General features: G+C 49.8%; 10 protein-coding genes across 10 annotated transcripts; 4 read left to right on the plus strand and 6 right to left on the minus strand.

Annotated features, from left to right (window-relative positions):
- Positions 1-136: 136 nt before the first annotated feature.
- On the minus strand, positions 137-1,074 carry CI109_106838 (uncharacterized protein; the record flags this gene model as incomplete). Its single annotated transcript, XM_032002097.1, has 2 exons — positions 137-656; positions 968-1,074. The coding sequence occupies 2 exons, from the start codon at positions 1,072-1,074 to the stop codon at positions 137-139; spliced, it is 627 nt and encodes a 208-aa protein (XP_031863654.1).
- A 316-nt stretch (positions 1,075-1,390) lies between these two features.
- On the minus strand, positions 1,391-3,610 carry CI109_106839 (T-complex protein 1 subunit gamma; the record flags this gene model as incomplete). Its single annotated transcript, XM_032002096.1, has 9 exons — positions 1,391-1,516; positions 1,576-1,704; positions 1,766-2,093; positions 2,158-2,338; positions 2,407-3,042; positions 3,098-3,228; positions 3,284-3,363; positions 3,427-3,488; positions 3,574-3,610. The coding sequence occupies 9 exons, from the start codon at positions 3,608-3,610 to the stop codon at positions 1,391-1,393; spliced, it is 1,710 nt and encodes a 569-aa protein (XP_031863653.1).
- A 1,483-nt stretch (positions 3,611-5,093) lies between these two features.
- Positions 5,094-7,513, minus strand: CI109_106840 (uncharacterized protein; the record flags this gene model as incomplete). Its single annotated transcript, XM_032002095.1, has 8 exons — positions 5,094-5,211; positions 5,344-5,742; positions 5,814-5,989; positions 6,053-6,199; positions 6,280-6,609; positions 6,709-6,765; positions 6,861-6,964; positions 7,159-7,513. The coding sequence occupies 8 exons, from the start codon at positions 7,511-7,513 to the stop codon at positions 5,094-5,096; spliced, it is 1,686 nt and encodes a 561-aa protein (XP_031863652.1).
- Positions 7,514-7,995: 482 nt separating this feature from the next.
- CI109_106841 (uncharacterized protein) lies at positions 7,996-9,828 on the minus strand (the record flags this gene model as incomplete). Its single annotated transcript, XM_032002094.1, has 3 exons — positions 7,996-8,226; positions 8,290-9,265; positions 9,347-9,828. The coding sequence occupies 3 exons, from the start codon at positions 9,826-9,828 to the stop codon at positions 7,996-7,998; spliced, it is 1,689 nt and encodes a 562-aa protein (XP_031863651.1).
- Positions 9,829-11,986: 2,158 nt separating this feature from the next.
- CI109_106842 (uncharacterized protein) lies at positions 11,987-13,978 on the plus strand (the record flags this gene model as incomplete). The annotated part of the gene is made up of 2 exons (XM_032002093.1): positions 11,987-12,213; positions 12,277-13,978. The coding sequence occupies 2 exons, from the start codon at positions 11,987-11,989 to the stop codon at positions 13,976-13,978; spliced, it is 1,929 nt and encodes a 642-aa protein (XP_031863650.1).
- A 376-nt stretch (positions 13,979-14,354) lies between these two features.
- Positions 14,355-15,871, plus strand: CI109_106843 (EKC/KEOPS complex subunit BUD32; the record flags this gene model as incomplete). Its single annotated transcript, XM_032002092.1, has 6 exons — positions 14,355-14,432; positions 14,554-15,022; positions 15,168-15,295; positions 15,472-15,594; positions 15,684-15,753; positions 15,834-15,871. 6 exons carry the CDS (start codon positions 14,355-14,357, stop codon positions 15,869-15,871), a joined length of 906 nt encoding a protein of 301 aa, XP_031863649.1.
- Positions 15,872-16,342: 471 nt separating this feature from the next.
- CI109_106844 (uncharacterized protein) lies at positions 16,343-17,479 on the minus strand (the record flags this gene model as incomplete). Its single annotated transcript, XM_032002091.1, has 4 exons — positions 16,343-16,768; positions 16,831-17,061; positions 17,146-17,229; positions 17,312-17,479. The coding sequence occupies 4 exons, from the start codon at positions 17,477-17,479 to the stop codon at positions 16,343-16,345; spliced, it is 909 nt and encodes a 302-aa protein (XP_031863648.1).
- Positions 17,480-20,584: 3,105 nt separating this feature from the next.
- CI109_106845 (60S ribosomal protein uL3) lies at positions 20,585-22,204 on the plus strand (the record flags this gene model as incomplete). Its single annotated transcript, XM_032002090.1, has 6 exons — positions 20,585-20,633; positions 20,732-20,784; positions 20,936-21,029; positions 21,099-21,261; positions 21,331-21,699; positions 21,760-22,204. The coding sequence occupies 6 exons, from the start codon at positions 20,585-20,587 to the stop codon at positions 22,202-22,204; spliced, it is 1,173 nt and encodes a 390-aa protein (XP_031863647.1).
- Positions 22,205-22,599: 395 nt separating this feature from the next.
- Positions 22,600-25,405, minus strand: CI109_106846 (uncharacterized protein; the record flags this gene model as incomplete). Its single annotated transcript, XM_032002089.2, has 8 exons — positions 22,600-23,454; positions 23,518-23,711; positions 23,782-23,995; positions 24,063-24,268; positions 24,341-24,501; positions 24,565-24,735; positions 24,804-25,234; positions 25,382-25,405. The coding sequence occupies 8 exons, from the start codon at positions 25,403-25,405 to the stop codon at positions 22,600-22,602; spliced, it is 2,256 nt and encodes a 751-aa protein (XP_031863646.2).
- Positions 25,406-25,755: 350 nt separating this feature from the next.
- On the plus strand, positions 25,756-26,911 carry CI109_106847 (uncharacterized protein; the record flags this gene model as incomplete). The annotated part of the gene is made up of 2 exons (XM_032002088.1): positions 25,756-26,439; positions 26,558-26,911. 2 exons carry the CDS (start codon positions 25,756-25,758, stop codon positions 26,909-26,911), a joined length of 1,038 nt encoding a protein of 345 aa, XP_031863645.1.
- Between the last annotated feature and the right edge of the window lie 320 nt (positions 26,912-27,231).

Consider the following 27,231-nt stretch of genomic DNA (forward strand, 5'->3'; position numbering starts at 1 on the left):
GGTAAATGCATGTCGACGGTATAACCCACTGATTGCCATGCAAACCATTTCCATGATCCATCCATCGGGACGGTTCGTCCCACTTCTCTACAGTTCTAATCCCCCATTCCCCACATCCCATACTACGGCGTCGTCTCTACACCATCCTCCCTTTCACCTTTGCCAATTCGGTCTTTGCCACGCTCTCTACACCTCTCACTCTTCCTTCTTTACCAATATGAAGATCTACCCCTTGTGTCTTCTCCACCACTTCCTTCGCGCCCTGCTTAACGTCGTCCACTACTCCTCCATGGTCTAACGCTCCTCCGGCAATAGGATAGATCGTACCTCCTGGAATACCCCCGATGGAAGGCGTAACAGCTTCCCCTACGCTCGAGCTTGAGCCGGAAGCGCTAGTAGTAGGAGAGGTAGTAGTGGCGGTCGAGATGGAATTGACTACACTCTCTCCCACTCCCCAAACTTCTTTACCGACAGATTCCCAATCCGTCTTTCGGACACCGAACACCAGAGAAGAGATTGAATCGTTCCATTTTTGTCGGACGAGTTGGGAGAAAGTGATTTGGTGAGAGGGGTATTGGGGGCCGACGAAAGATGACGGAGCGGGTGGAGTGGTAGGGTCGAATGAGGATGATAAGAGGTGAGAAGAGGAGTGGAGTCTGGTGTAGGGGGAATGAGATAAGCAAGTATCGTTAGCGACATAGACTATGTATGATGGTGGAGACAAAACGAGGAGCTGCTGAGAGGGTTTGGAGCAAGGGAAGAAAGAAGAGATAGGAGCGTTATTCAACAAGAGGATATGGAGAGACGTCAAAGGGGCGGAAAGGTGACAGTACTTAAAAAGAGCGACTAGATACAGCCATCTCAGAGCAGCACACAGCGCTCACGCGACTCTCTCTCTCTGGATTTGCAAGGAAGACCATGCACTACTGCAAATCAAGCCGAACGAGGAATAGACCACCCGACTCACTCTGATCGCAGTGAAGCAGTCTGCGCGTTCAACGATGTCGACAGCGTATAATACACCGCAGCGGCAGCTAGCACGCCAGAACCTGTACCGAGGATGAAGCCGGACATATGGTACGAGTTTTTGGGTATAAGGGAATCGAGTTGTATTGAGGAAGGGAGATGGGAGTGATTTGAGTGAACGAAAGAGGATGGATGATATGAGAGCGAGTGATTAGCTGAACGGGTAGTGTACGGAATATTCCGTCTGCGTCATGACTAGTTATCCGTCGCGTGGTTCTAGCCACATACTTCTTGCTCTTATGGCTATTCATGTGTGCGTCCGCTGCGGTGTTATACCATAATGCAGCTTGCGCTTCATACCGATGCTCTCCCCACCACTCGTATCTATGTGATCCCTGCTATGCATGTTTTTGTATCTACCACCTTACATCTCCGCACCTTCAGGTCCACCCTCTCCGCCCATTGTCTGCACGCCCGCACCGGCGTCCGCACCTTCTCCCGGTCTTCTAGCACTGACAATATCGTCGACTCGCAATAACAATGTAGCGGACTAAACATGATCGTCAGTTAGCTTGGTACGTCCTTGTAGAGGAAGGCTGAGGAACTCACCTCGATGGCAGTTTTGAGTGTTTGAATCTTGACTGATGCTGATTCAAGAAGACCGTAAACCTTCATGTCTGTCACTTTACCAGTGTCACCGTCGACACCGAACATGTGGTGTCCCTCAGAGTGCTTAGCCTAGTACGTCCAACTTCGTCAGCCCAGTTCCTCCACTTTACAGATCCAGACGCCGACTCACCCTCAACTCTGTCAATGTTCTGATCGCGTTTCCACCACAGTTCTGCACCAACGTTCTAGGGATGACTTCCAACGCATCCGCGATAGCCTTGTAGGGCGCACCAGCGACACCAGGCAACAGTTTAGCCTTTTCTCCCAAAGCCACTGAGATCGCCATCTCGGTAGCACCACCACCAGGAACGAGGATAGGGTTGAAGACGACATTTCGGGCAACGGACATGGCGTCGGCAAGGTTTCGGTCGATCTCGTTGAGAATGTCCTTGGAAGGACCTCGGAGGAGAATGGTACAGGCTTTGGGGGACTTGCACTTGTCAAGGAAGGTGAAGTATCTGTTTACATTGTCAGCTTCTGCAGCTTTCACGACATTCGCAAGTCTTGCAAACAGCTACTCACTCGTCACCGATCTTCTCGATGTAGAATTCTCCACACTCTGTTCCGACATCGGCATCTCTCAAGTCCTCCACACGGTTGACGATAGTAGCACCGACTGCTCGAGCGATACGGTTGTTATCTGACTTTCGCACTCGTCGAATGGCAGTAATGTTCGCTTTGAGGAGGTAGTGTTGGGCGAGGTCTGTTGTGACGGTTACATGTCAGCTACACCCAACTCAACCCATCAGTAAGGGGGAGGTGAAAGCTCACCTGAAACACCCTTCTCTGTGAAGACCAAGTCCGGCTTGAACTCCACGATCTTGTCGCACATGGTCTTGATCTGCTCCTCCTCAATTTGCAAGACCCTGTTCCAGTCCTCCTCCTTGCTGATCTCAATGTTGGTTTGTGATTCTCCCTTCTTGTATTCAAGAGGACAATCAAGCAAGACGATTCTGGGGTTCTCGATCCTTCTTCTCATTTTAGGGTGGGTGATATCCTTGTTGATCATGACACCTAAAAGGACTCTTGACTCCTCAATCTCACCGCCGGGCACCTTCTCCACTCGAGCATATCGCTTGATGTCGACAGTCTTGATGTTGACCAAGTTTCCCTTGTCGGTGTCGCTACCGACCAATCCGTTCTCGGCCTCAGCAGTGACGGCGACGGTCTTGACGGCCTGCAGGGCGAGGGAACACATGAGATCGGACCATCGAGATGAGAATTTTGTTCCGATAGAAGTCTTGATCAAGGCAAGCATTTCAGATTCGGAGGAGATATCGACAGGAGTTGAGATTTGGGAGATGGTCTCCAAGGCGTCGTTGAGCGCGGACTTGAAAGCTCGAATAATGACAACAGGGTGGATGTTACGCTCAAGAAGGGGCAATGAGTAGGCAAGGATCTCTCCGGCTATAGCAGATCGTCAGCTCTGAAACCGATGAATGGGACCAGCCAGCTGACTCACCCAAGATAATAACACTGGTGGTTCCATCTCCGACCTCCTCGTCCTGTGTTCTAGAGAGCTCAATCATAGACTTGGCAGCAGGGTGAGCGACATCGATTTCTCGGAGGATAGCATGACCGTCGTTGGTGAGTCTGGGCGTGGGCTGTCAGCTTAACCCTCTCAGCTATCCGTCAAGACGAAGCTTACAGGATACCGCCCATAGGGTCGAGGATCATCTTCAACATCGCCTTGGGACCAAGACATGTTCGAATCACGTCGGCAACGGTCTAAACGGGTGATTGAGTGAGCTTGGATCACTCTTCCCTTCAAGAATGGAATCAGCAGCTCACCTTGGCCGCAACGATGTTGGCAGTCTGGGCTTTTCGACCTGTCTGACGTTCAGGTCCGGTGTCTACAAAGTAGCAGAGTGACATCAACATACTGCTGTGGGCTGTCTATTCCTACGCCTTCGCTAGCAAAACTGTGAATGTACTCACTCATAACCACCATGGGCATTCCTCCTGGCATAGCCATCTTGCTGAAATTTCAACTCGTGTAGAAGGGTATAGAAGGGGAGATCTGAGCTATATCGAAGTGGTATTCGAGCTGTTTTTCGTGCTGTTATGGTCGGTATGAATGTCCGACGCGATATCCCAACTTTGTAGACGGGTGATGAGGTGAAGAGATAGCTAAGAAGGTGGAAGAAGGATGTGTAGCGTATATGTTGGATACGGTTAATGAAATGTTCGAGCAGACACGACCAAAGCGCGACGAGGGAGTGATTAAGAGAGGGTGAGTGATAAGGAAGACTGACCACGTATGCCACGTCATGATTACCCTCGACCACCAACCGTTCCTCACTCTTTCCTGACTTTCCGACTTTCTTTCGCTCTTCTTGTTGTGAATACAGTGACTTTCTGCTTAACTCACATCGCCTCGAACACTACGCAAAATGCACCCCACGTCACTTGTGCTCCGTCGATCTACATGGAAAGGTGCGTAATGAGCGGTAATCACCCAGCACAAGTTCCCCGCGGGAACAACTCCTTCCTTCTCTGTCTTCCTCCCCTATTGCGAGAATCGCCATGCTGACCTGTCAACTGTACCTCATATTCTTCTGTCATACGCTCTCGCCTAATATACCATACGCACACGAACTCCATCAATACCATCACACATCTCACCGTGCTCCACACCTCGCCCTGAACCCACACAACGCTACGCTCATCACCCTCATCCACCCAACAGGCCCATTCTTCACGGCCTTCCCCTCCCTATCCCACCACCTCAAATCCTCCACACCGATATTCACAAAATCCCGAGCTTGTACAATCTTACCAAACTTTGTAGGATTGAAATTTATGGTTCATAACGGGAAAGATTACCTACCGATCACCGTCACGGAGGAGATGGTAGGACATAAATTGGGTGAATTTAGTCAGACGAGGAAACAATGGAGTTATCGGTGAGTTATATGACATCCTTTCACAATGGCGTTGGGGCTTGGAGATAGGAGTGGTGAAGAGGTGAAGCGAAGGGTGAGACAAATTGGGGGGGGGCTATGGTCGAAGGGGCTCGAGCGATATATGGGACATCTGAGAATTAGAATTATTGCTGATCTTTTCGGTCCTGCCTCAGAAAAACCAAGAACTAAACTCAAGTGTGGAGAAAGCGGATATCTCAAGCAGCTACGATATATACCACGCATTATGCAAATACCCATACGCCCCTGGACAATCTGGTGGGACCTCACGGATCTGTGTGCCAGCGTCACGGGTACTGATTATTGGACGATCCCAATCTGCAATGACCTGTCTAAGCGTTCAGCCTCGTCTGGACATATCTCGTTGGTAGATCTTCAATCTGTCTGCCTTTGGCTTCTCAACGCTGCAATGATCAGGAGGTACAAATACATCATCCAGCATCACAAGATGAGGTATCGTTACGAGTACAGCATAATAACACAATCTTGTCGTCTACTTCATCAAATATCGTGATCCGCCCCGCAAGACGCTACTCAACAAGTCCAATCCCATGCTTCCAAACCCGCCTCACATTCACCCTGTCCGAGACCCCACCAGTCGTTGACCACTCTTGCGACGGCTTCTCTCGCTGAGATGGTTTGTGTCTCCATCCTAAGCCATTTAAGTCCATCAGCATTGACTCTACATTTGACCCCATGCCTCTAACCCGATCTTTCCAGTTCTGTCTCGGGAGATGAAGACTTCGAAGAAGGGTTTTGGAGAGATTACGCTCGCACAACTCACGATGAGACCCACGGCTCCAGCGCACCGAGATAATGTAACCCCTTTATCGGTTCTACCGGCGCATAACTCGTCAACGGTCTTAGTTCCGGATAACTATTCCACTCCTTTCTCAATAACCAACTCGGTTCTTCGCCCAACATCTCCCTGAGAAACCTGTCTGTCAATCTCGTCATACTGAAGATCTTGACTGCATATTCCCCGGATCCGGGGTACGTCTCGCCGTGCCATGCTATCGATTGGAATCGCGGTGGTGGGATTGCCTGTTGACGAGCTGTTATTCCTGTCGTTATTATGACGTTGGGAATAGAGGCGTCTTCGAGTAAACCGAAAAATGAAGGAATGGGATGAGGTTGGGTGGTGGTCAAGTATGTAACATGAAGATGGACGTATTTCTGGTTACTGCAAGATGTCATGTTTATCAGTGATCCACTTTCGCACACATGAGCAAGGTCAGGCTGGACATGACTCACGGAATCTGTTCAGAGAAGGACTTCTCGATGTCTTTCGAAACGCGCGAAGAATGCCATGGCGCAGCGAAGAACACCACGTCGAAGGGTTCGTCATCGTTCAACTCTGTCCTGTTCGTCTTGATATGGAATCGAGGATTGTCGTTGTCACCATCATCAAGAGGTATGATCTCCTTGACCTATCACAAATTCGTTATCAGTCAACCAGTCCATTGCCAAGTCTGATGACAGGGTACACTTACCTCCGTTCCGAGATGAACTTTTGCTTTACTGTTATCCAACATATTTTGGAAAATCTGCCAGTTCCCACCTTCGACTTGACTAGCGCCGGTCACAGCCATCGATACCCCTGCACCGAGAGCATGGATGAAGTTCATCTCTGATCCGTACTGCGGGGGTGTTGAACAAGTCACTTAAGCCACGTTCTTTCATCTCTGGGTGCAGGCGAGGGACCTGCCCAAACACTCACGTTGGCTCTCGTTGCGCCTTCCATAATCTCACCCCACCACCTATCCGAGGCTTTCACCACATTCTTCGCCCAATCTTCCCCTGTCCGAGTCGTGAACTCCCTTCCTAACCCAACCTTTTCTGCAAAATCCTCGATACTGTTCACTACTCCTCTCTGGGCTAACCAGGCAGGATCGTACAGACGAGCAAATCGTTTGAGCAGTCCTCCGACGGATGATTTGGTTCGAGCGTACGAGAGAGGTCCGTAGCGCATGAGAGCGCGAGCGGTGTCGAGCCATGAAGAAGGGGTGCTATCTGACGCAGAGGTCGAGTAGAGGAATTGGTGGCCATCCTGAGAAGGGGTCATTAGTATCAGCACTTGTGCACGTCATGGACTCCTGTTCACATCGAAGGCGGATGGTCGGAGACGAAGTAAAGCTTGTCGACTCACCCATATTCCTACGCCAGCTTCGCCATAAGAAGTATCTATCAACGTCAAGTTGAAATACTGTCCAGTCGTATAGCCACCTCATATCAGCTCAAGATCACGTTGTCGCTCGCGCATTCCACCTTCCGAACAAAGCGCGGGAGCAGGGCACACACCTCTGTAGCTTTCATCATGTTCTGATTAGCTTTGACAAAGACGCTCGCGCCGAGTTCTTGTGGTCTCGTTCGCTTGTCGCTGTGCGGGTAGACGGTCGTACTTCCTAAGATGGGGTAGTCAACATGTTAGATTAGCACAATTCCTTCAGTCACATTACCCTATCCGTGACGGCCCTCCCCTCAACATCTAACGAATGCCACTTCGTCTGATAATGTATATTGTGAAGGTAGCACGAAGCGGCGGCAAACCGTTGTTTTGAAGCTGTACCTCAAGAAAAGGACGAAAGTTCCCACTCACTTCCACCGACATATCCCTCCTTATCAAAGACGACCACCTCCCCTACTCTCTCCCCTTCCTCCAGACCCAATCGCCTTTCTATCGTCCTCCCCGCTCTTCTCACAAAGAAAGCAGCGGACGAACCGCTCGCGCCTGCACCTATAATAGCGATCCTCTTCGGTCGGGATTGAGACTTGGCATTATCGGATAAGGGGTAGGTGGTATTGAGATTCTGCCCGTTGAAATTTTGGTTCGAGGTGGAGGAAGATGATAGGAGTGATAATTGGGAGAACGGATGAAAGAGGAAGAGGACAATAAGGAGGAACAAGGGTCCGAGGAGGATGATCCGAGTTCGGGGAGAAGTGGGTAGAGGCATCGTGTGTGTGTGAGGTGTCGTGACGAGTCCTATCGAGAAGATACCAAGGTAATGTTCTTGGGATGCCCGATGTTTCTTCCGTCGGTGAGTATGGAGCGCAGTGGGATGACAAGGTTAACAGACAGAAGGACTGATCTGGATGAGGTGAATTTTGAACAGCGACAATAACAATCCTGGACCGGAATCACTCTTGCGTGACCACCTCCACTTCTGACATACACCGTGACGCTCACTATACTATTATGCGGTGCTGTGCAAAGCCGACTGATTCCCACGCTTCGTAAGGATGAACAAGGAGATGCGATTGTTAAATGCATATAATAGCTGATGTGCTCATACATACAATACAACAAGAAGGAATTGTCCTTTCCACCCACCAAATGCCAACATCTTCGCTCGAGGTATATATATGCTAGTACAAGAAAGAAGGAACCCAAATGACCCGGACCTGACACAAACGACTCTCTACCACGCCCTCTGGACTACGAAAGGAAGAACGTCTCTGCCATCTCTTCGTCCTCTTTACTGAGATGAGCCATCCCTCTCGCCGAAGCCGCAACGCTGGCAGTACTATGCAGTGTAGGAGCGCAGGAAGTCCGGTTGGCTGCAATGCGCTGTTGTCTCGCGATGTAAGCGTCGTGGGAGGTCGGTGGAGGGGCTCGTTTGGGTGGAGACGCTTTCTGTGTTTGTCGACGGGACATCGAATTGGTTTTCTGCACGAGTAAGTCAGATCAGCTTCGAGGTCAACATGGAAAAGACCACACGAATATACTCACTTCAGATAAACCGATCACCGACTTTCGCCATTTACTTTCTTTTCTACCCAATTCTGCCAATCCAAGTCCTACACCAACTGGAGCTTTTCTTGGCGGACTGCTTCCAGCCAACTTCATACCTTCGCCGCTGCTCAATTCGGAAACAGCCGAAGTAGGAGTTTGAATCTTGGTCTCGATAGAGGAACCCAAGGTGGATGCGGATGTTGGCGAAGTCGCTGAAGCTGGACCTCGCTTGGATATGTCGACGCCGAGACTGGCAGGAATTCGAATAGGTGCGAGTGGTTTAACGACATCATGTTTCTCCGACTCCTCTCGAACAACCAAAGTCTCTCCCTCGGACGATGACGAGTGGCCCTCTGTAGGCATGTCCTCGACTTCACCCTCGAATTCGAACCCTTCCAAACTCAACATCGTCTCTGGCTTCTTTCGGTTAACAGTTGCAGACGGGGAGATGGTCATGACGGGCGATGTCGGAGCAGCGGAGAAGTCAACAGGGGCAGCAGCGCCTGCGGGAAGAGTAGCGACTGGACCAATATCAGGGGAAGGTGGGAGCGCGATCATACAAGGGTCGGTCTCCTTTGGTGCAGATTCTTCCGTGACAGTTGGTGGAAGAGCTGGTTTCACTGTGGATGTTGATGACAGAGGCGCGGTGGTCGATTTGGGGGTGTTAGCACTGCCTTTGAGGTTTGACAAGGACGCTGTATTCAGCCTGCCGAGTTTGGGTTTGGCGGCAGGCGCAGTCGTTGTCGTAGAGGTGAACATCATTGACTTTCGCTTGGTCAACGTCGCGTCCTTGGTCGGCTCAGAAGCTGTACTGGATCGCCCGGTAAGCTTTCGAAGGAAAGAGGAGAAGGAGCCAGATTTGGCAGACTGGAGAGGAGGTCGTTTGGCGGCATTGTTGACGGATTGAGAATGGACAGGAGCAGGGGGAGGTGCAGACTTCTTCTCGGCTGGTAACGAGGGAACGGGTGGAACCCTGCTTGTTTGACGTTCTTGTCAGCAAGCTAATCTCAATCACTACTCGCACACAGAGAACAAGATCTCGACTCCGACTCACTTTTCAGTCACCGACGATGCCCTCTCCCTTCCACCCTTGTCTGACTTCTTCTTCCTGAGGGATTGCATCGATTTACTCAGGTTCAATCTGTTCGAAGAAGACTTCTTTGGTGTCGCAACTTCTTTCACTTCGCGTATCGGACTCAATGGACTAGCGGCCGATTGCTCCCCTTCCTCGACAGAGCTGCTGAAACCCGTGGAAGGGGTTGAGTTGATCGCGACTTCCAATGCTGGTGGAGGGGTGGGGTTGATGAACGGTGTCTCTATGTCAGACTTGATGAGATGAGTGGTCGAGCGTATTCGCGGATCAGGGTTGACAGATGAAATGACGGCTTCGAGTTGTTCGTCGTCGGACTCGGCAGACGCAGAGGACGAGGTCGCAGAGTGGGTCAAGGAGGGATGAGAACCCGTACGTTCGAGATCGAGAGCTTCAGAGGGCGAAGCAAGTGACAACGGTTGTTGAGGAGTAGCGATTGCGGACATCGTGAAACAATGTATCAAACGATTATGTATTGAGATGGGGCTAAGGAGGCTGTTAGGCGATTCCAAAGTCTAATCCGGGTAAAGTCGAAATTGGTTCAGTTTGGTTTAGGATTTCTGGTTACAACACAACACAACAACAAAAAGGTCAGCTGACTTGCTACATGGAAAAGCCACCACCACCAACACCGGCATCGACAAGGTACAAGGATACTCACGCAATAAATGAATGCTATGGATGCACTAGCAATACTGGTACAGGAGTCGGATCTCGTTTGGCCTCTCGTATACAGCTCGTGTGATCAATGTGGTATAGTGTGTAGGGGCGGGCCGAACCAAATACAGCGTGTGGTGTATGAGTGGTCTAGACTAGCTGTTTACCGCGTATTCCGGCGAATGCAATTGCCTGTTCTGTTACGTTGTAGTGACTATTATGGCGTTGTTGAATGGCGCTAAAGACGTTGTCGTGGTGACTTTGGACCAAAGATCAATGATTTACTCGCAAATATGTTTGAATGATGATGCAAATGCAAATGCAAACGAAAAGATGATAACATGGATGAAACGGTGTTCCGATCTTTCATCATACAAAGCATAGCAGCACAAGACCATACTGGACTGTCCAGTCGATTGACATGGGTTTTCTTCCTGACATGTACCACTTTGGGTTAACACCCGAAAGTATTGTATATTTTAGTAGTGATCAACATTACCATCCTATAGACTACTCTGGACTCTATTCCGATGCTGCGATGCTGCGCCGCAACGCGCCGACGACCGGAGCTTCACTTGCTGCAGTTGCAAACTTTGCGTATGAGGGAGGCCAGACCGATCCGATCGGATAGATCGTACTACTGCTGTTTTAACCTTTTTGGTGGCGTACTGGGACCTGGGGTAAACAAAGGGCAATGCGAGTACATTCGAATAGGTAAATGATATTACTAATTACTCGTGCATCTACTATTTTGTGAAACATCTCTCTCTCTCTCTTTGAGATGTCCGAAAGGGAAAGAATGAAAAGAGACGACGAGTTTGTTTGGTTCAGTCGATCGGAACATTTCCTTGCTCGAGTTAGCCGGTCAACAGTCTGGAATTACAGCACACGAGAATAGATCGGGGATAATCAGAGGCACGCTCCTTCCCTGTAATATACTGCAAGTCACATTCATTCAACCGGATGTCTCATCCATCCTGTAAACCGCAGGGATCCGTTGGGCAAAGCTTCTTTCTTCTGCTTCGCTGTGGATGGGATGGATACATGGTCACTCAGCCATTCTTGTCTTCTGACCACTAAGCGTGATGTCAATCACAACAACAACAACATACGTGCGTCGAGGTACAAAGTACCAGTGCATGCACCGATGGGATCTGATCAGCCAGGATCGGGTGACTGCTGTACCAAATCACATCACCATGCTGGACATGGAACGTCAAACCTCACATCATAAGAATGTATGTATGTATGACGAGCGACTGAGACACAATCACTATCTGGACAATGTATATCCGAAGTCCAGTCCAGTCCAGTAGATGAAGAGGATCTATGCAGCTGTATGTATGTCTACTGAAAATGGTCTAGCGTCAACTCACGCGAATTAAGATTTGAGAAATAATGCAGGATGCAGGATGGGAGACCCTGGATATGCCATTGCAGGCGTCGATCTCGCTTATCACGATGAGGTCATGCAATATCAAAATCAAATTCAAAGTGTGATGTTCTCAAACCCGACTTGACTCTTGATTATTATCATCGTTGATCAAGACATGTCTCTTCATCTCGTCAATGGCTCATTCTGTACAACTCTTCTGCGTGGTGACAACGGCAAGCAATGATGGCAATGGTAAATCAACGACGTGTTTTAATTCAGGAATGTCAAGGCGAGCTCTTTCGACATGGAACTACTTACATCCGTCTCATTGTACTCGTCCTTTCTGGTCATTGTGGCGTCCTTTCATGCAAGTCATCTAGACTCCTTTGCGCGTCCCCTCCCTTGATCAATTCCCGATGATACTGAACGATTGTAGTGTGAAAGATGAATTCAAGATTCGCCTACTGACTGAGTGATCACAAGTCACATCGACGCAAATATCGACTAACCATACGTTCTGGTGGATTGTTCGAAGTAGCAGCAGCAGAACAACTTCTACTCCTTGAAACAAGATGCGACCACATAGTTCGACTCGCTCACCGATACCTCCATCGGCGCTCCTACTCGCCATGTCAATTCTTTTGTCCGCACCGAAAGCAGTCAGAGCACAGACACAACCCATCTCCGGAGTAGCAGACCTGTCCGGCACCACGACTTCGACCTCCTCTCCTACGGCAGTTGCATCGCCTGCAGGGTCTACGTCAAACAGTACCAGTTGTGCGTATGACGGTTCGGTAGGGTATGTCCTTCTCTCCTGCCATTGATATCATTCCCTTGCTGATGATGAACCGATCGAATCAAGGGATTACATCTCATGTCAGCGTCAACGTGTCTCCACGCCGGTGTTGATCGGTGCTGGTATTGGTGTCGTGATTGGAATACTAATCCTGTCATTCGGATGTATATGGCTTGCCAAGCGACCCAAGAGACGACAAGCGGTGAAAGACGATGAAGTATATCAAGTGGATTTGGGGGCGAAAGAAAGTGATAAAGTTCAAGTAGAGACCGCGGAGAGGCTGAGAAAGAGGGATCGGTTTCATGAAATATCAAGCATCTCGAGCGGTGAGGAGATATCGGATAGACCTCTGATCCGACATCGCGAGGACGATAGAGGAGGTCCGCCTCTCCCGTCACGCGATCCACAACTCCCCCCTGCTCCGCCTTACAGCGTAGCAGTCCGAGCGAACAAAAGTCTCCCACCTGTGAACTCGGTGACAATGTCCCGGAGACCAAGTAAGGAGACTATCCATTCTCAAAAGTCATCACGTCCACCTCCGCCTGGGTCCAGCTCTGCACCTCGTCCTTCGACTGTGGCAGATACAGGAACACCGATCCAGCCCAATCAACCTCGGAATCTGTATCTGTCCAACCCTTCTCCCATATCGCGACATCTGCCAGCTCAACCACAGTCACAGTCGCAGCTACAATCTCATCCAGTAGGCAGGACGTATCAAGCACAAGGGCAAGTCCAATCCCTGCCTACACGACAACAATCTTTACGTCGACCGCCTAGTCGAACATCTATCATATCAACAAAAAGCGCTAAACAGTCGGTTGACCCTCACCAATCAACGAGGTATGGAACTCAGCCTCCCCTTCCATCTCTATCCCATATGAGAGGTCCGCTGCACCCGCTGGTGAATGGGAGGAATGGAGGTCCTGTTCCGCTTAGAGGGGCAAGTACGATGAGACCCCCTGGTGCAGGTGGTGCCTATCAAGGTGGTGGGAGGGGACTGGACGTACCACCTGTCCCGCCTTTGGACAGAACAGCGAGGTCAAGGACTCCTTCACCAAATCGGCAGAAGTCGGCATTGAGACCGGCCCAGTCCAATATCAAGAACCTTAGTCATGATCCCACGGTGAGCAGACCAATTGCAAATGGAAACGTAACAGTGCAGGAGGATCAGAATCCTATGGTCATCGAAAACGAGCATGAAAGTCAGCCTACTAGGAGAGGAACCTTACCTCTGAACATCCGAAAACCGTCTTCTGGACAAAGTACTCTCATCCCGCCTCGCCCTGTGACTTCTTCAGCTCCTGAGACCTCGCAACATCCGGTTCATCCTATTGGTACGAACCGAGCATCATCTCTGACACTTTTACAGCCAAAGGTCTTGGGTACACCTCCGGTCCGATCAACAAGCACATATGATCCCCCAAGTGGATCCTCGTCCAACATAGCCCGATCGGAAGCACCACCTGTAGTAAGCTCATTCAGGGAACGTAAAATTGCTGAAGGAGGCGGAGGAGGAGAATCTGAGTTGGAATATATGCGATTGGAAAGTGCGAGTGGATCAAGTGGGTCAGAAAGAGCAAGTAGTGGATCGGAAAGTTTGACAATGCCTCTATTACCAAGCACGACGGATTATGATGTCGAAGTATTAGATAGCGATGGAGCTGGAGAAGGTAGTCCAGTGGATCAGAAGAAAGCGCAGAGTGTTGGATCGGGTGTGAAAGTTGAGATCAAGAGAAGACCTAGTCATGGGTCAGGTGGAATGATCTGATACAATGTTATGATCCGGGATGGTCCGTACTGTATGATGCGAAGGACGGTGAGGTGGCTGTATATTGAACTGATCCCGCCCCTTTGCTCCACAGCCAAGTAGTGAGCGATCTGCATGTCACATTCATGTAATTCTTGTTAGACTTGATCTACGTCGCATGTAATCACTTTTATAAATCTGCGTGCCACTTGATCTGCCGCCACCCACTTTCACCAAGCAGCGGTGATCACCGCCACTGCCTCAACTTCGTTCGCAATGACTTGAGGTGATTTCCGTGCTGATCACTTCAGTGTTCGAACAAACGTCTTTCTTAGTCGCTTCGTTACTGTTGCATACATCGCTTCATTGCTATCGCAAGTAAGACCAGCTCGTCGGAATGGCTACTACAACTTACACCTCCGCCTCGTCAGCATTGTTGGACCGAGGGGTACTTATCAAGCAAGGTGCTGAAGCGGTGCGTGCTGTCATCCCTCTTCATCCTCCTACTTCCAAATCCAAGCACAAGTCAAAGTCGATCGGAATTAGACTCGCTCATCGTACCGTGCTGATTACCAAACTTCACCTATCTTATACAGAAAGTCTACGCTTTACCATCATTATTACCCCAACCAGCGATATTCAACCCGTCATCGTCCTCCGCCGGTCCCAGCACCATCACCAATACGGACAGCGGAGTAATCCTCAAATACCGATTCCCTAAGACATATCGACACCCAACACTCGATGCGTCCCTAACAGCTTCAAGACTGACTTTCGAAGCTCGTTCCTTATCTCGAGCAGCGAAAGCGGGCGTCGTAGTTCCCAAAGTCATATATGTGGATGAGAAAGGTGGTGTGTTGGGTTTGGAGAGAGTAGAAGGATGGAGCGTGAGAGAGATTTTGGGCGGAGGAGCGGAAGGGGAGGTGGAAGTGGAGGAAGATGAGGTAGAGGTTGAGCTGGCTCAAGGGGAAGAGGGAGTGGAGGGGGAGAGTGCGGCGGAAGAGGAGGAAGGGGAAGGGGATAATGAGGGGATGAGTGCTTTGAGACGGTTGGGTGTGACGCAAGGTATGTTGCTCTTCCTCCTCATCCAATACACCGACAACTTAACACTCCTACACCCTCCTCATGATACCAGGATCAGGAGCAACCCCAGATCTCCAGGCGATACTCTGACCTTCGTCAGCTGACCATACTGCACCGTTTCCCACAGAACACCTGATGAGGTCCATCGGAGCGGCTCTCGCCAGACTACATCTGACAACTATCATACATGGTGATCTGACAACGTCCAATATGATGGTCCGTCTCACACCGGGCGGTATCCAGCCATACGAGATTGTACGTGTCCTTCATCATCTTCCAGGCAAATCAACCCCCGCTCCACTGTCTCCATTTCGTTCTACCAGATTTGGTAGTACTCCTCTCCTTCATGACTTTCAACCTTCAGACCATCCGTTACCTTTCAGTGGAGGGTACCATAGGCGCCTAACAGTATGCTGATCTTATAATTTCAGGTCATGATCGATTTCGGTCTCTCGTCCACCGCCCAATTCCCCGAAAATTACGCTGTCGATCTGTATGTCCTCGAAAGAGCATTCGCATCAACACATCCTCAATCCGAAAACCTCTATGCGGGGGTGAGTCAATCTCTCCTTTTCACACCTCTCCGTATTTGCGCCACTATGGGGTTTCGGAGTCGAGCTGATTAGTTGTCAATTTGGTTTAGGTGCTGGAAGCTTATGAGAAAGGATTGGGGGAGAAAAAGTGGAGACCGATAGAAATCAAGTTGAAAGAAGGTGTGTGCGCGAAATCAAGCTATCTCGCTTGTGCGATTCAAATGGGTGAAGCAATACTGACAAATCGCGATGACTCGTAGTTCGACGAAGAGGTCGAAAGAGGGACATGACCGGATGATTTGTATACCATGCAGTGAGTCAATTAGCTTCCACAAGGCCAAGATCAAGCTGACGAACGATTCAGTTATATTCATTTTGGTTTCGTTTTGCTTTGTGACTCTACAACCCATATACAACGGCGAACTTCTGATGAAAATGATACTAATACCCGGAATCATACAATTTTACCGAGAACAGAAAAGTACGAATAAGGGTGTTCCCGGAACTAGAAATATGGTCGAGGAAGTAGGCTCGCCGAGCGACCTAGACTGACCGAGGACGATTTTTGGAATTGATAGATACTAAAAAGCATTACGGGGGAAGAGAAGATATCGGCATATGGTCGAGAATGGTAAGGGAAGTCGACTGACGAAAGACAGGGGGTTGGGGCGGATGGTGCGAGAAGTTGAAGAAGGGACACAACAATTAAAAATGAAAGCGAGAAAGGACCAAGGTGGTGGCCTTTCATCACGATGGCAAGGCGACGACCTTACCACAACTCGAACTGGTCTTTGCGCTCGATCGGTTCAGGAGAAGCCAAAAGATTCGAGACGCGCAAGACAGAGGGAGACGGGTTGAAGAGGCTCTCGACGGGCGACGAAGGACAACAAGCTTGTTGTCTATCAAAGTAGTCGAGCGTAGGAAGTCGGATGCGTGGATATTGTCGAGGTGTAGGAGGAGACGGGATCGGTGTTGGAAGTTGGAAGGTTGGGTCGATGCCGCGTCCAGCAAAGTGAGAGCCAGAGCCGTGACCTTGTGGTAGGAGGACGGTGGTGTATAGCGGGGGAGGAGGGTTGAAGAAGTGCGATGGGCGCATGTTGAATAGCCTCGTCGCTATGTTCTCCTCCGAGACGGTCCCCGTAGCCGTCGTAATGACCGACAGTCCGCTGCTCCTTCTCCTGACCGGTGGTTCCGCCTGGTATATCGGTTACAAGTCAGCACGGAGTCTCTTCACTGTACGAAAGAGATGTTACTCACCTCCTCACTCATCGCCATCAATATCTTTGCAGCCTCCACCTCGTCCTCGTCCTCCTCCGTCACAACGCTCATAGCATCCGGCTCGGCGACGACTTCCCTTGACATTCTTCGCTTCTTTTTCGGGCTCTTGACAACCTTGGGTGAGGTTGCTTCGCCTTCGGAAGAAGCGTCGAGCGACTTTGGACCGCGTTGCCAGAATTTACGCGGTCGCGAAGTGCCGTGGTCGTGTCGCTACCATCGCAATTAGAACGATTGTCAGCGAACTCAATCTACCCCGACAAGAAACTCGCATGATGACTATGGATGGACACTTACCCAGATACCACAAGCGTTGCAGAGCACGTTGTCCACGCCCGGTGCAGCCGGGTCAGGATTGCTCCTCCACAACTTGGTCTTCTCCTACAACGATAAACCAATCAGTACTGAACGCGGTAGCAATGACAACAAGGAAAGGGAAAGAATCGAAGAGAATGACACTCACCCTTCCACAACCGCAGTTCTGGCAGAAAGCAATTCTCAGCGTCCTCGGTGCGACAGGTGGAGAGGTTTTCGCCTTTTTGGGTGTCGGAATTTGATGATTGGAAGTGCTTCGGGTTCGCTTTTTGCTCATGGTGCGATAGGAGGGACCAGGTGTGGAGATGGCAGACATTTTGTGGTGGCCTTTGATGAGTGGAGATCTAATCAGCGTGGACTCTGTTCTGGCGTTGACGGTCAACTTACGATCTGTGTGGCGGGGAGATGGTGAGATCATTGGAAATTGTCGGTGAGGTTGAGGATACGTCCGTTCTCGAAGGATCGTTTTTTGGGCGTCTCTTTTCTGGAAGCGAGGAAGGTGAATTAGCTTTGGCTTGGCTGTGATTGATGTCTGATCAGATTATACTTACTATCGGACGTTATCAGCGCTGCTTGTATACCTCGAGACGATACGTGGGCCAACTTGATGCTGTTAAGAAATTCGATGTTAGCGATGCTGTGATGGGAAAGGACAAGTCGGCTGTAGCGGATCGAGTAAGAAGTGCAGAATGAGTCCGAGCGTGCTGGCAGGAGTGACGTCGCATCTTAACCACAATAACAAAGGACCGAGCGGAGTCGGAGTACAATAACAACGAGGAGGAAGTGAGGATATTTGATCTTAGATCACGTCAGAGGTGCGGTGGGTGAGGTTGCGGAAGATGGGGGAGAACGTCGAGATTGCGGAATACGAAAAGGAAAAGGGTGCGAGCATCAAAGGATGGGCAGATAGATGAGACGCTGACATTGGGAGATCGCACATGGTTGAAAGGGAAAGACGAGCGGACTCACGTTATTGTCGATCGTCGAGAAGTCAAAGGACGGTGAAGGTGAGAGCTGTAAGATCGACAGATCGCTGAGAACAACGAGATGTGGGTTGCGGATCTCAGTCGAGGTCGTATAGACGTAAGTAAGACGAATGTCGAAGTTTTGAGAGTATTGAGTTGACGGTGAAGGTCAAAAATTGAGAACTGAAGTGCGATTGTGGTTGTGTGTGGGTGTACTGTAGCGCAGCCAGTCGCTGTGGAGCTGAGTGTCGTGATGTTGAGAAACGGCAGAGGAAAGGGGGGAAGAGCGGATCACCCAGCGCCCCCTTTATACTTTTTTCCATCCCCGTCCCATCGCACTATTGATGGACCGATATTGAAGTATGTGGGGCTGATGGGGACTAGGAACGATCACTGAGAGAATCACCTCTGCTCTGACCTGCAGAGAGACAAAGGTTTCAGCGAGCAACAGAAAAACACGAGGTGATGAGAAAGACATGTCTATTGTCTCGTCGTCGTTCCTGATCGTACGGTACACGGTACACGGTACCCAATACCTCGTTAGCTTAGCTTTTGTTGATTGCGTTTCATCTCATCCCAACAGCGGTAACTTAAGGGCGTGTGATGTCATGTGAGATTGATGTGGCGTGTAACTAGAGTCGAGATGCAATGATGGGATTGTGATGCGCATTGTTCCTCGTTATTGTGTGTGATCTCTTTCTCATGCACGATCCTGTTTTCATAGGAAAAAAAGGGGAAAGGAGGACGATATCGGGGAAAGGAAGAAGGGGATTGTGCTCATTGTCGAGCATCGTGGCAGAGAGGACACCGCATCAATACCTTCCTGTGCGTCGGCAAAAGCAGAAGTCATCTGACCAAGTGTAACCAAGATAAGCCGACACGTTCACAGTTCGTGTCTATCTCAAGAGGGAAAGCCCCTCACGTCCCTCACAAAGGATGACGAAAACGTATAGTCACGATCAAGAAACAGAAAGAAAAAAAAAAAACATGATTGGCGAGAAAGGGATTAGGGTAGCCTCGGAGGCATTTCTCCGCGGATATCTGGCAGAATGGATCAGTGCACCATCAAACTTTACGTCGCACTGACCACCACTATCATATCGTCGATTGAACCTTGATTTCTTTCCCCTTTGTCGGTCCGATCGAGGGTTAGGAGGCTGTGTCAGAGCTCATGATCACGATCATGATGGCGCCGCCGTCAAACGTCTTTTGTCTCTGTTTACGGCGACCAGTCCGTCCTAGTTCAAACCACGACACCACGATGTGACTTCTCAACGAGACACACACGCACTTACTCGCACGCACCCCTGAGACGTACTGAGTGAGAGAGGTCGGCTAAATCTCGTTCTTGCTTCGGCAGAATGACTTGAATATCGTCTTGTCTCTGTCTCTGTTAGGTCATGCTGGACGACGGACGTTCTTTAGAGCTCGTATGATCGGTAGGAGTACAAACACGTATGTCCGTCAGGCAGTCAGGCAGTCAGCCAGGAGGGGTACGAAGGCTTTAGGCTCTGTACCGTAGCTCACATCGTTTCTGGGTTCGTTTTAGCTCTGCCAGACCGCGGTTGATTTTGCCGAGGTGTAATTCGTGTGTATGGCCAAGTGTCCTTCGAATATACATGCCTCTGTCAGAAGATGTGTCATATCGCCCGATAGTGAGTACAGCTCATTAGATATGATATTATACCATTCGGATCGGACTGTGTATAACGAAGCTCCAAGCAGTATACCAAGAGCATCTGGTAACTACAAGGCACGACGGGCATCACTTCGGGCTGGTAGATGATCACATGAGTGTTGTGGAGCTGCGTCGAGTTCTATCCCTACAGCAGGCGGCAAAAATGGTCACTTGACTGGGGTTGAGGTCTGAAACACGGCACGTTGTTCTGATTGAGAAAGCATAGGATTTTACTGTGTTGATCGGCATTGAGCGAGAAGTAGAGAGTGTGTGGAATGTCCTTTGGCAATGAAAATGGACGGAGTGAGTAGCCATGCGGAAGCAGAATACTAGTGGAGTAAGGTGTCATCCGCAACTGCGCGACTACTCTGCTGTACGAGCACTATAGGACAAAGTGTTACATGGTCCGACTGCGCGATCGTAATCGCGAACACCAAAAGGCAACGACGCGGCGAAGGTAATCACTCGAATTCGTAGTTGTCGGCGATAAGTTTTCTAAAATCCGATTTGTGCCACGCTGGTACATCGCTTCACGTGTGTCAGGCTCACTTATGCGAGACTAGTCCCTGAGCTCAGAGTTTCACTGTACCAATTCTCAACACTTGCACCCAGACACTCCCAACGCTCACGCACCAGTCTGGCTTGCTCCCACTCTCACAGTGTGACACTCTGGCTCTCTCTCGTCGTTGCAGTCTGGCAACACTTCATCACTTCTTTGGTCTTATTAACAACGACTTCTTCTTTTTTCAACCTTCAAGTTTTTCAACCACTTTCAAAAATGTCTCACCGAAAGTACGAAGAGCCTCGTTCCGGTTCGCTTGCTTTCCGTGAGTATCGTCTTCTCAGCCTCAGCATATCGTTGGAGAAGGAGGGAGCAGTGAAAAATTTAGGATGATACTAATGATGGTTTGTTCTCGATGATTAGTTCCCAGGAAGAAGGCAGCCCGACACAGGGGTCGATGCAAGGCTTTCCCCAAGGTTAGTTGGATTCTCGAATTGGATCTCGTCAAGGGGAGGGAACGCTGGGAAACGGAGAGAAGAGGAGAGAAGCTGCAATGGGGAAGGAGGGATGGATGGGAGAACAGTTGGACAGGAAGGATTATGATGTTGACTCTTCGTTCGCTTTTAGGATGACCCCAAGAAGCCCGTCCACCTCACCGCCATGATGGGTTACAAGGCTGGTATGACTCACGTCGTCCGAGACCTTGACCGACCTGGATCTAGTGAGTTGTCAAAGATTCGAGAAAGATCGGCCATGAGCACATGCTAAATGTCGCTCTCTTCTCCAACAGAGATGCACAAGAGGGAGGTTGTCGAGGCCGCTACCGTCATCGAGACCCCCCCATTGGTCGTCGTTGGTGTTGTCGGTTACGTCGAGACTCCTCGAGGCTTGAGGTCTTTGACCACCGTTTGGGCTGAGCACCTCAGTGACGAGGTCAAGAGGAGGTTCTACAAGTGAGTGCGAAGTGCTGCTGCAATCGAAGGAAAAAAGAACGGTTCGCTGATACAATGTCGCTCAATCAGGAACTGGTACCGATCAAAGAAGAAGGCTTTCACCCGATACGCCTCCAAGCACACCGAGAACAGCGGCGCTTCTATCACTCGAGAACTCGAGCGAATCAAGAAGTACTGTACCGTCGTTCGAGTCCTCGCCCACACCCAAATCTCCAAGACCGGTCTTCAACAAAAGAAGGCCCACCTTATGGAGATCCAGGTCAACGGTGGTGCCGTCGCCGACAAGGTCGACTTCGCCAAGTCTCACTTCGAGAAGACTGTCGAGGTCGGTTCCGTTTTCGAGCAGGATGAGTGTATCGACATCATTGGTGTTACCAAGGGTCACGGTTACGAGGGTGTTACCGCTCGATGGGGTACTACCAAACTTCCCCGAAAGACGTGAGTCCGCCTACTTGATCCATATTCAAGCGCTTGTGCTGATGTGTGTCTCTATGTTAGCCATCGAGGTCTCCGAAAGGTCGCTTGTATCGGTGCTTGGCATCCTTCCAAGGTCATGTTCTCCGTCGCCCGTGCCGGTCAACGTGGTTACCACTCTAGAACTTCGATCAACCACAAGATCTACCGAATCGCCAACGGTTCTTCCGGTTCTTCCGGTACTACCGACTTTGACCTTACCAAGAAGGACATCACCCCCATGGGTGGTTTCGTTCGATACGGTATCGTCAAGAACGACTTTGTCCTCATCAAGGGTACATGTGTCGGTCCCGTCAAGCGAATCGTCACCCTCCGAAAGGCTCTCCGAACCCACACCTCTCGAGCTCACACCGAAAAGGTCCAACTCAAATTCATCGACACCTCTTCCAACTTTGGTCACGGTCGATTCCAGGATGCGGCCGAGAAGCACGCTTTCTTGGGTCAACTCAAGATCAAGTCCACCGCTTAAACTCAAATTTAGGCAGAGGAATTGGAATTGGGATTGGTTGGTGGAGCAGTTGGGTTTCTTTCATCGTAGAAAGGAGGAGACCTATTGTAATATCATGACAACGGTAGCATGCATATTGTGACCGTTGGGTTTTGCGTTTGCGTTTTGCAATGTTGCAGATCCGCTTGAGTGTACTGATGCGTGCCCAGACGTGGTGGCTATGGTGCAAGATTTCCAGTGACGTTTAGAAAAAAGCTGTCCGTTCCGTCGTCTGGGCAATGAACTGCTGCAACACCGGTTGGATTGGGTACACATGATTATATGCAATGTCAAATACATGATCGAATGAATGCTATGAGCAATGCTCGACTCTATGAACAATGACGAAAGACCTCTCCTATACTCTCAAAGTATACTCAATCCAATCCTACGAAATCCGCATCATCATCAAAATCATCTCTACCTCCAGCCAATCCGGCCTTGGCAGCCCAAAACGCTCTTCTTTCCTTTCCAGTCAATCGACCATCCTTATCATCGTTACTTGTACCCGAAACTGAACGAGTCTTCGTGGTCTTCTCCTCTTCGTCGTCCGAAGTGAGAATATCCAAATCCGAATCGTCCAAGCTGATCTCTTCATCCTCCATCGCTGCTTTTGTCAAACCATTCGTAGTCGTTTTCGTATTGGGCTTCTTGGTCTTCGTCTTTGATGCAAAAGCATATCTCGACTCTTCTGGCGGTTCTTCCAAGATCTCAATACTATCTTCGGAAACATCGCCGTCCGATCTTCTCGTCGCTGCTATTCTCGCTGCCAAGGCTGACCCGTTGGACGTTGCCACAGACAAGTTCGATCTTCCTCTTCCATTTGGAAAAACTTCGACTATCTCGCCTTCTTCATCTCCACTCTCGACGAGGGAGATATCGTTCATGTAACTCTCCTCGTCAGGATGATACAGATCATCCGAATCGCTATCGCTCATTGAATCGTCTGAATCGTCGTCATCCTCCAACTCATCATCATCCACTATGATCGCTTGAACACCACCACCACGACCACCACGTGATCGAGTATCTCGACGTGGGGATGATGCTGGTCCGTCGGCACGGGATGATTTAGGTTCGGATGCAGGTCTTTCTTTCGATAGGAACAAGTCAGGCGGAGCTCGATAGTTGGTAACGTGGTCTTTGGGATCGACGCCAAGTGGTATACCAAGGAGTCGCTGGAGTTTGCCTTCCGCATGTAATCGCTCGAGTTCTGTCCTCTGCTTCAAGGTCTATGACACGGCGAGAGGTCAGCTCAAGCAGACACACGAGCAGGACAAAAGCGCATAACGTACCTCTTTGGTGATCCCCATCACACCCGTGAGGATGCTCATCTCGTCAGGATCAAAATCTCTTGGTTTTCGTCCTGAAACCTTCCCGCTCAATTGCTCGGCTCGCTCAAACAACCGCATGAGGAGAAGCTCGTATGCACCTGCAAGGGTTGCTTTGACCTGACGAATACCAAATGAACCGCCAGAGATGTCATTATCTGCGTAACAGGTGCCATTGGTCGTCAGCTGATTGTTGGCGCAATATGTACCAGAAGGCAGCTGTCTCACCTCGGTCTTGTGGATCTTCGATACTGAGCAAGAAAGACTGATTTGGGCGTAACCATCCCCTTGATGATTTGAGATAATAAAAACCTCCTCTTCGTATTGACAAGCCCACTTCTTGGTAATTGAAATGTCTCCCATACAGCTCGAAGAACTCGACCAACAACGTTCCGAGATTCTCCTCGGGGTCCATCTCTGATCGCCGTAACTTGGGATGGACCTGTGTAACAGCAAAGCAAGTCAGCAGCTGGATTATAAATGAGGACAGCTCGGTATGTTCGACATACCTGGAGGAAAGAGATGACCATACAGATCACCGAATAACTGCCTAAACCTCCAGAATACACCTCATTCATCGATCTTTGACTTAAGAACGACTTGACAACGAGGATGAGCTGTCGAGCGCCCGGTAAAGCGTCAAGATACTGGTTGATGATCTTTCCCGCTGAAATGCCGTTGACCTGATTGAGAGAGATGTCCACATTCAGTTTTCCTAACACAAGAAATACCAAATGTCAGCTAATCCATCTGGGCAAGGAAGCACCAAAGGTGGCAGCCGACCTACCTTCGTTGGTCACGAATTTGATGATGGGGACTCTTGCTCTGGAAATGATAGCGACAGTACTTGTGATATTGGCCATACGCATCGATTTCGCCATTTCCGTAAGTAATCGAGCCTTATTCGCTTCTGAGAAATGTTTGTGCGATACTACCAGATCGATATCGCTACATCATCAAAGACAAACTCTGTCAGCTAGCGCTCGTCTTCGGCGGACGGAGATAGCTCACCCTTGAGGCAGATATAACTGTGTTTGCCATGAACCAAATGGCGTGACCTCTGCGTCGGGCCAGAGTTTTGCGATCGCCCTCGTTATCATCTCAATGACGAAGAGACGAACTTCAAACTCTGCTTTTGTAGGCGATACATATCGATAGAATGCATTGATCTCCTCATTGAGCCTAATCGACGGAGATTGACATCAGCTTCCTTTCCCTTCTGCTATGGATGAGTTATGTAGCGGACTCACATCTCTGCTGGATCACGACATCTTTCCCAATCAACTAGATCAGACCATGGAGCATGTCTCTCTGCAGCTCTTCGTTCCTCTTTCAAATTCCTAAAACCTCCAGCATCCCCATTTTGCTGTTGCTGTTGCTGTTGCTGTTTGCCTTTCTGTTTCTTATCCGTTTTACTCTTTTTGCTCGTGCTAGTCGAATTTCCTACTGCGTCCGCTTTTCGTTTCGCATTATTGCTGGTAGTAGGTTTGGGTGGTAAGTTCGGTGCTGATGACGCCGGAGGTGGTGGTAATAGGGGAAGTTTGGATGGTCCTGCTTCTGCTGTCGCGGGTGGAGGTGAAGGTGAAAAGTTGAACGAGATGAAATCGGCTCCTCCGTCTTGGAACTCTGCTTGAGAAGAGGCCATGATGGGCAGCACGAAGACGACTGCTGTTCTCCCAAACTACGGCGTAGAGGGCTTTCTTAGACTTATTGTTATTGTTGAAGCTACAGTACGATGAACTCCGGTCCGCGACTTTTGTGGATGATCGAGAGTGTAATGATTGACTGATTGATTTTTGATAACGAAAGTTGAAAGTGGCAAAATAACAAAGAACGCAGAGACACACGTCATGTTACGAGCGAGTATTACAGTGTTGATTTCAACAATCAACGCTTACTACAACACTGTATATAACACGATACTTCCTTGTCGAACACACAACATCAGCTCAATAGAGCTTGTCATATCTACCCTCTCAACTTGACAGCTCTCTTCCTCTCTCGCTCGCTCAGCTTGTGCGAAATGACCGAATCTACATCATAAGGACCAACTATCACCCCTCCAGCCAACACCGCTTTCCTTCTCCCCTCCCTTCCTCGCTCTTCCCCTTCGCTGCAAGCTGGTCTTGAGCCGTCCCGGTGACAGTGCAACCCTGCGATTAAGCAAAGCAACACCCTCTCCCCCTCAACTGAGTTGTCAAGATGCTCGCTCCACCACAAAGAGGTCCGAAACGACCTCGGTCACCATCGCCTCCTACAACCTTTGAGGCAGATGATCTCGCCTCTCCGCTCGATATGATCCTGAAACGACGGAGAAGAGACGAGAGGCATTGGTCCGACGTACACAATCAGACAACTGAACAATCACCATTCCTCCTTTCTCCCGGTCAATCACACGACCATCATGATTATTTCGCCTCACATCATGGCGATGAGGGCGATGATCACCCTCCGAATGGGAGTGGGGAGAGTAGTGCAGCAGCTCAGAGAAGAGCGATGGCAGGTATAGAACGACGACGTGCAAGACAATGGGAAAGACTCAATGCTCCGGTCTCTGCTTCCGCCCCAACTGCGACACAACAGCACCATGCGACTTATAGATCTGGATCTGGATCTGGATCGCAACCCACACCTTCGCCATCACCATATCCTTATCCTTCGCCTATCCCTCATCGTCAAGCGTATTCTCAGCCTGATCCGTACACCCATCATGGAGGAGGACAGATGTCTTCGTCGCCGATCCGGAATCTCCCACCTTCATCATCGCCGTTTCGGGATAAAGGTGGTCCTTCGTCAGGTGGAGATGAGTGGACAATGGATCATGAGGAGATGAGAAGAGAGTGGGGTGAAGAGTACGCGGCGCAGAATTCACTCCTGCATAGTCTGGTACGTTGTGACCCATTTCAGTCTTGTTTACATGTGTCCAGGAGAAGACATTTCTTTCTTTCCTTACAAATCTTGTGGTGGTGGTGGTGGCTAACGCAATCCCCTTTGACCGATGTAGCACCTCGCTCGACTCAATACTCAACCTCCTACATACTCTCAATCGACCGATTCTTCCCAATCTACTCAGACTGTATATTCCACACCGACACTCACTTCCCCCCATCCATATCGTCAATACACATATCCCGATTCGTCGCCCTTCAATCCTCACGTCCACGCTCACGCACATGCCCATCCCCAATCGGACGGTATGACCGACGAGAGAGGGGGCGATGATATGATGGAAGTTCTGGAAGATGAGGTTGAGGTTGAAGATGAAGTGAAGAGGCGGTATGAAGAGACGAATAGACTGTTAGGGGAGTTGGAGGTTGTCAGGAGGAGAAGGTTGGGAGAAGGAGGGAGCGATTATTGAGCTTGAGTCTGAGCATGAGGCGAGATGACGAGCTGGAAAGTGGAATAGGCTGGTGGGAGCATGTCGAAATCAGAGTGGAAGAAAGCTAGAAGGGTGGATTAGAAGTATTTTGTAGATTCACGTCTCACTCGATTGAGATACCATTCTGACTTGGTCAGTCCTTGTACCCGTTCGTCCTTCCACAATTTGTAATCGTACTTGTATCTCGTGTCATGTATCATGCATATGAAAGTAAAGCGTCCCTGTACGAGGAGTCGCATCGCTCGGCTTCTACTAAATTCCAACCGTTCATGCTTGTCAGTGACCGTCACGTCCGCTCA

Source organism: Kwoniella shandongensis, chromosome 13 (genome assembly GCF_008629635.2).
Source record: "Kwoniella shandongensis chromosome 13, complete sequence".
Taxonomy (NCBI): domain Eukaryota; kingdom Fungi; phylum Basidiomycota; class Tremellomycetes; order Tremellales; family Cryptococcaceae; genus Kwoniella; species Kwoniella shandongensis.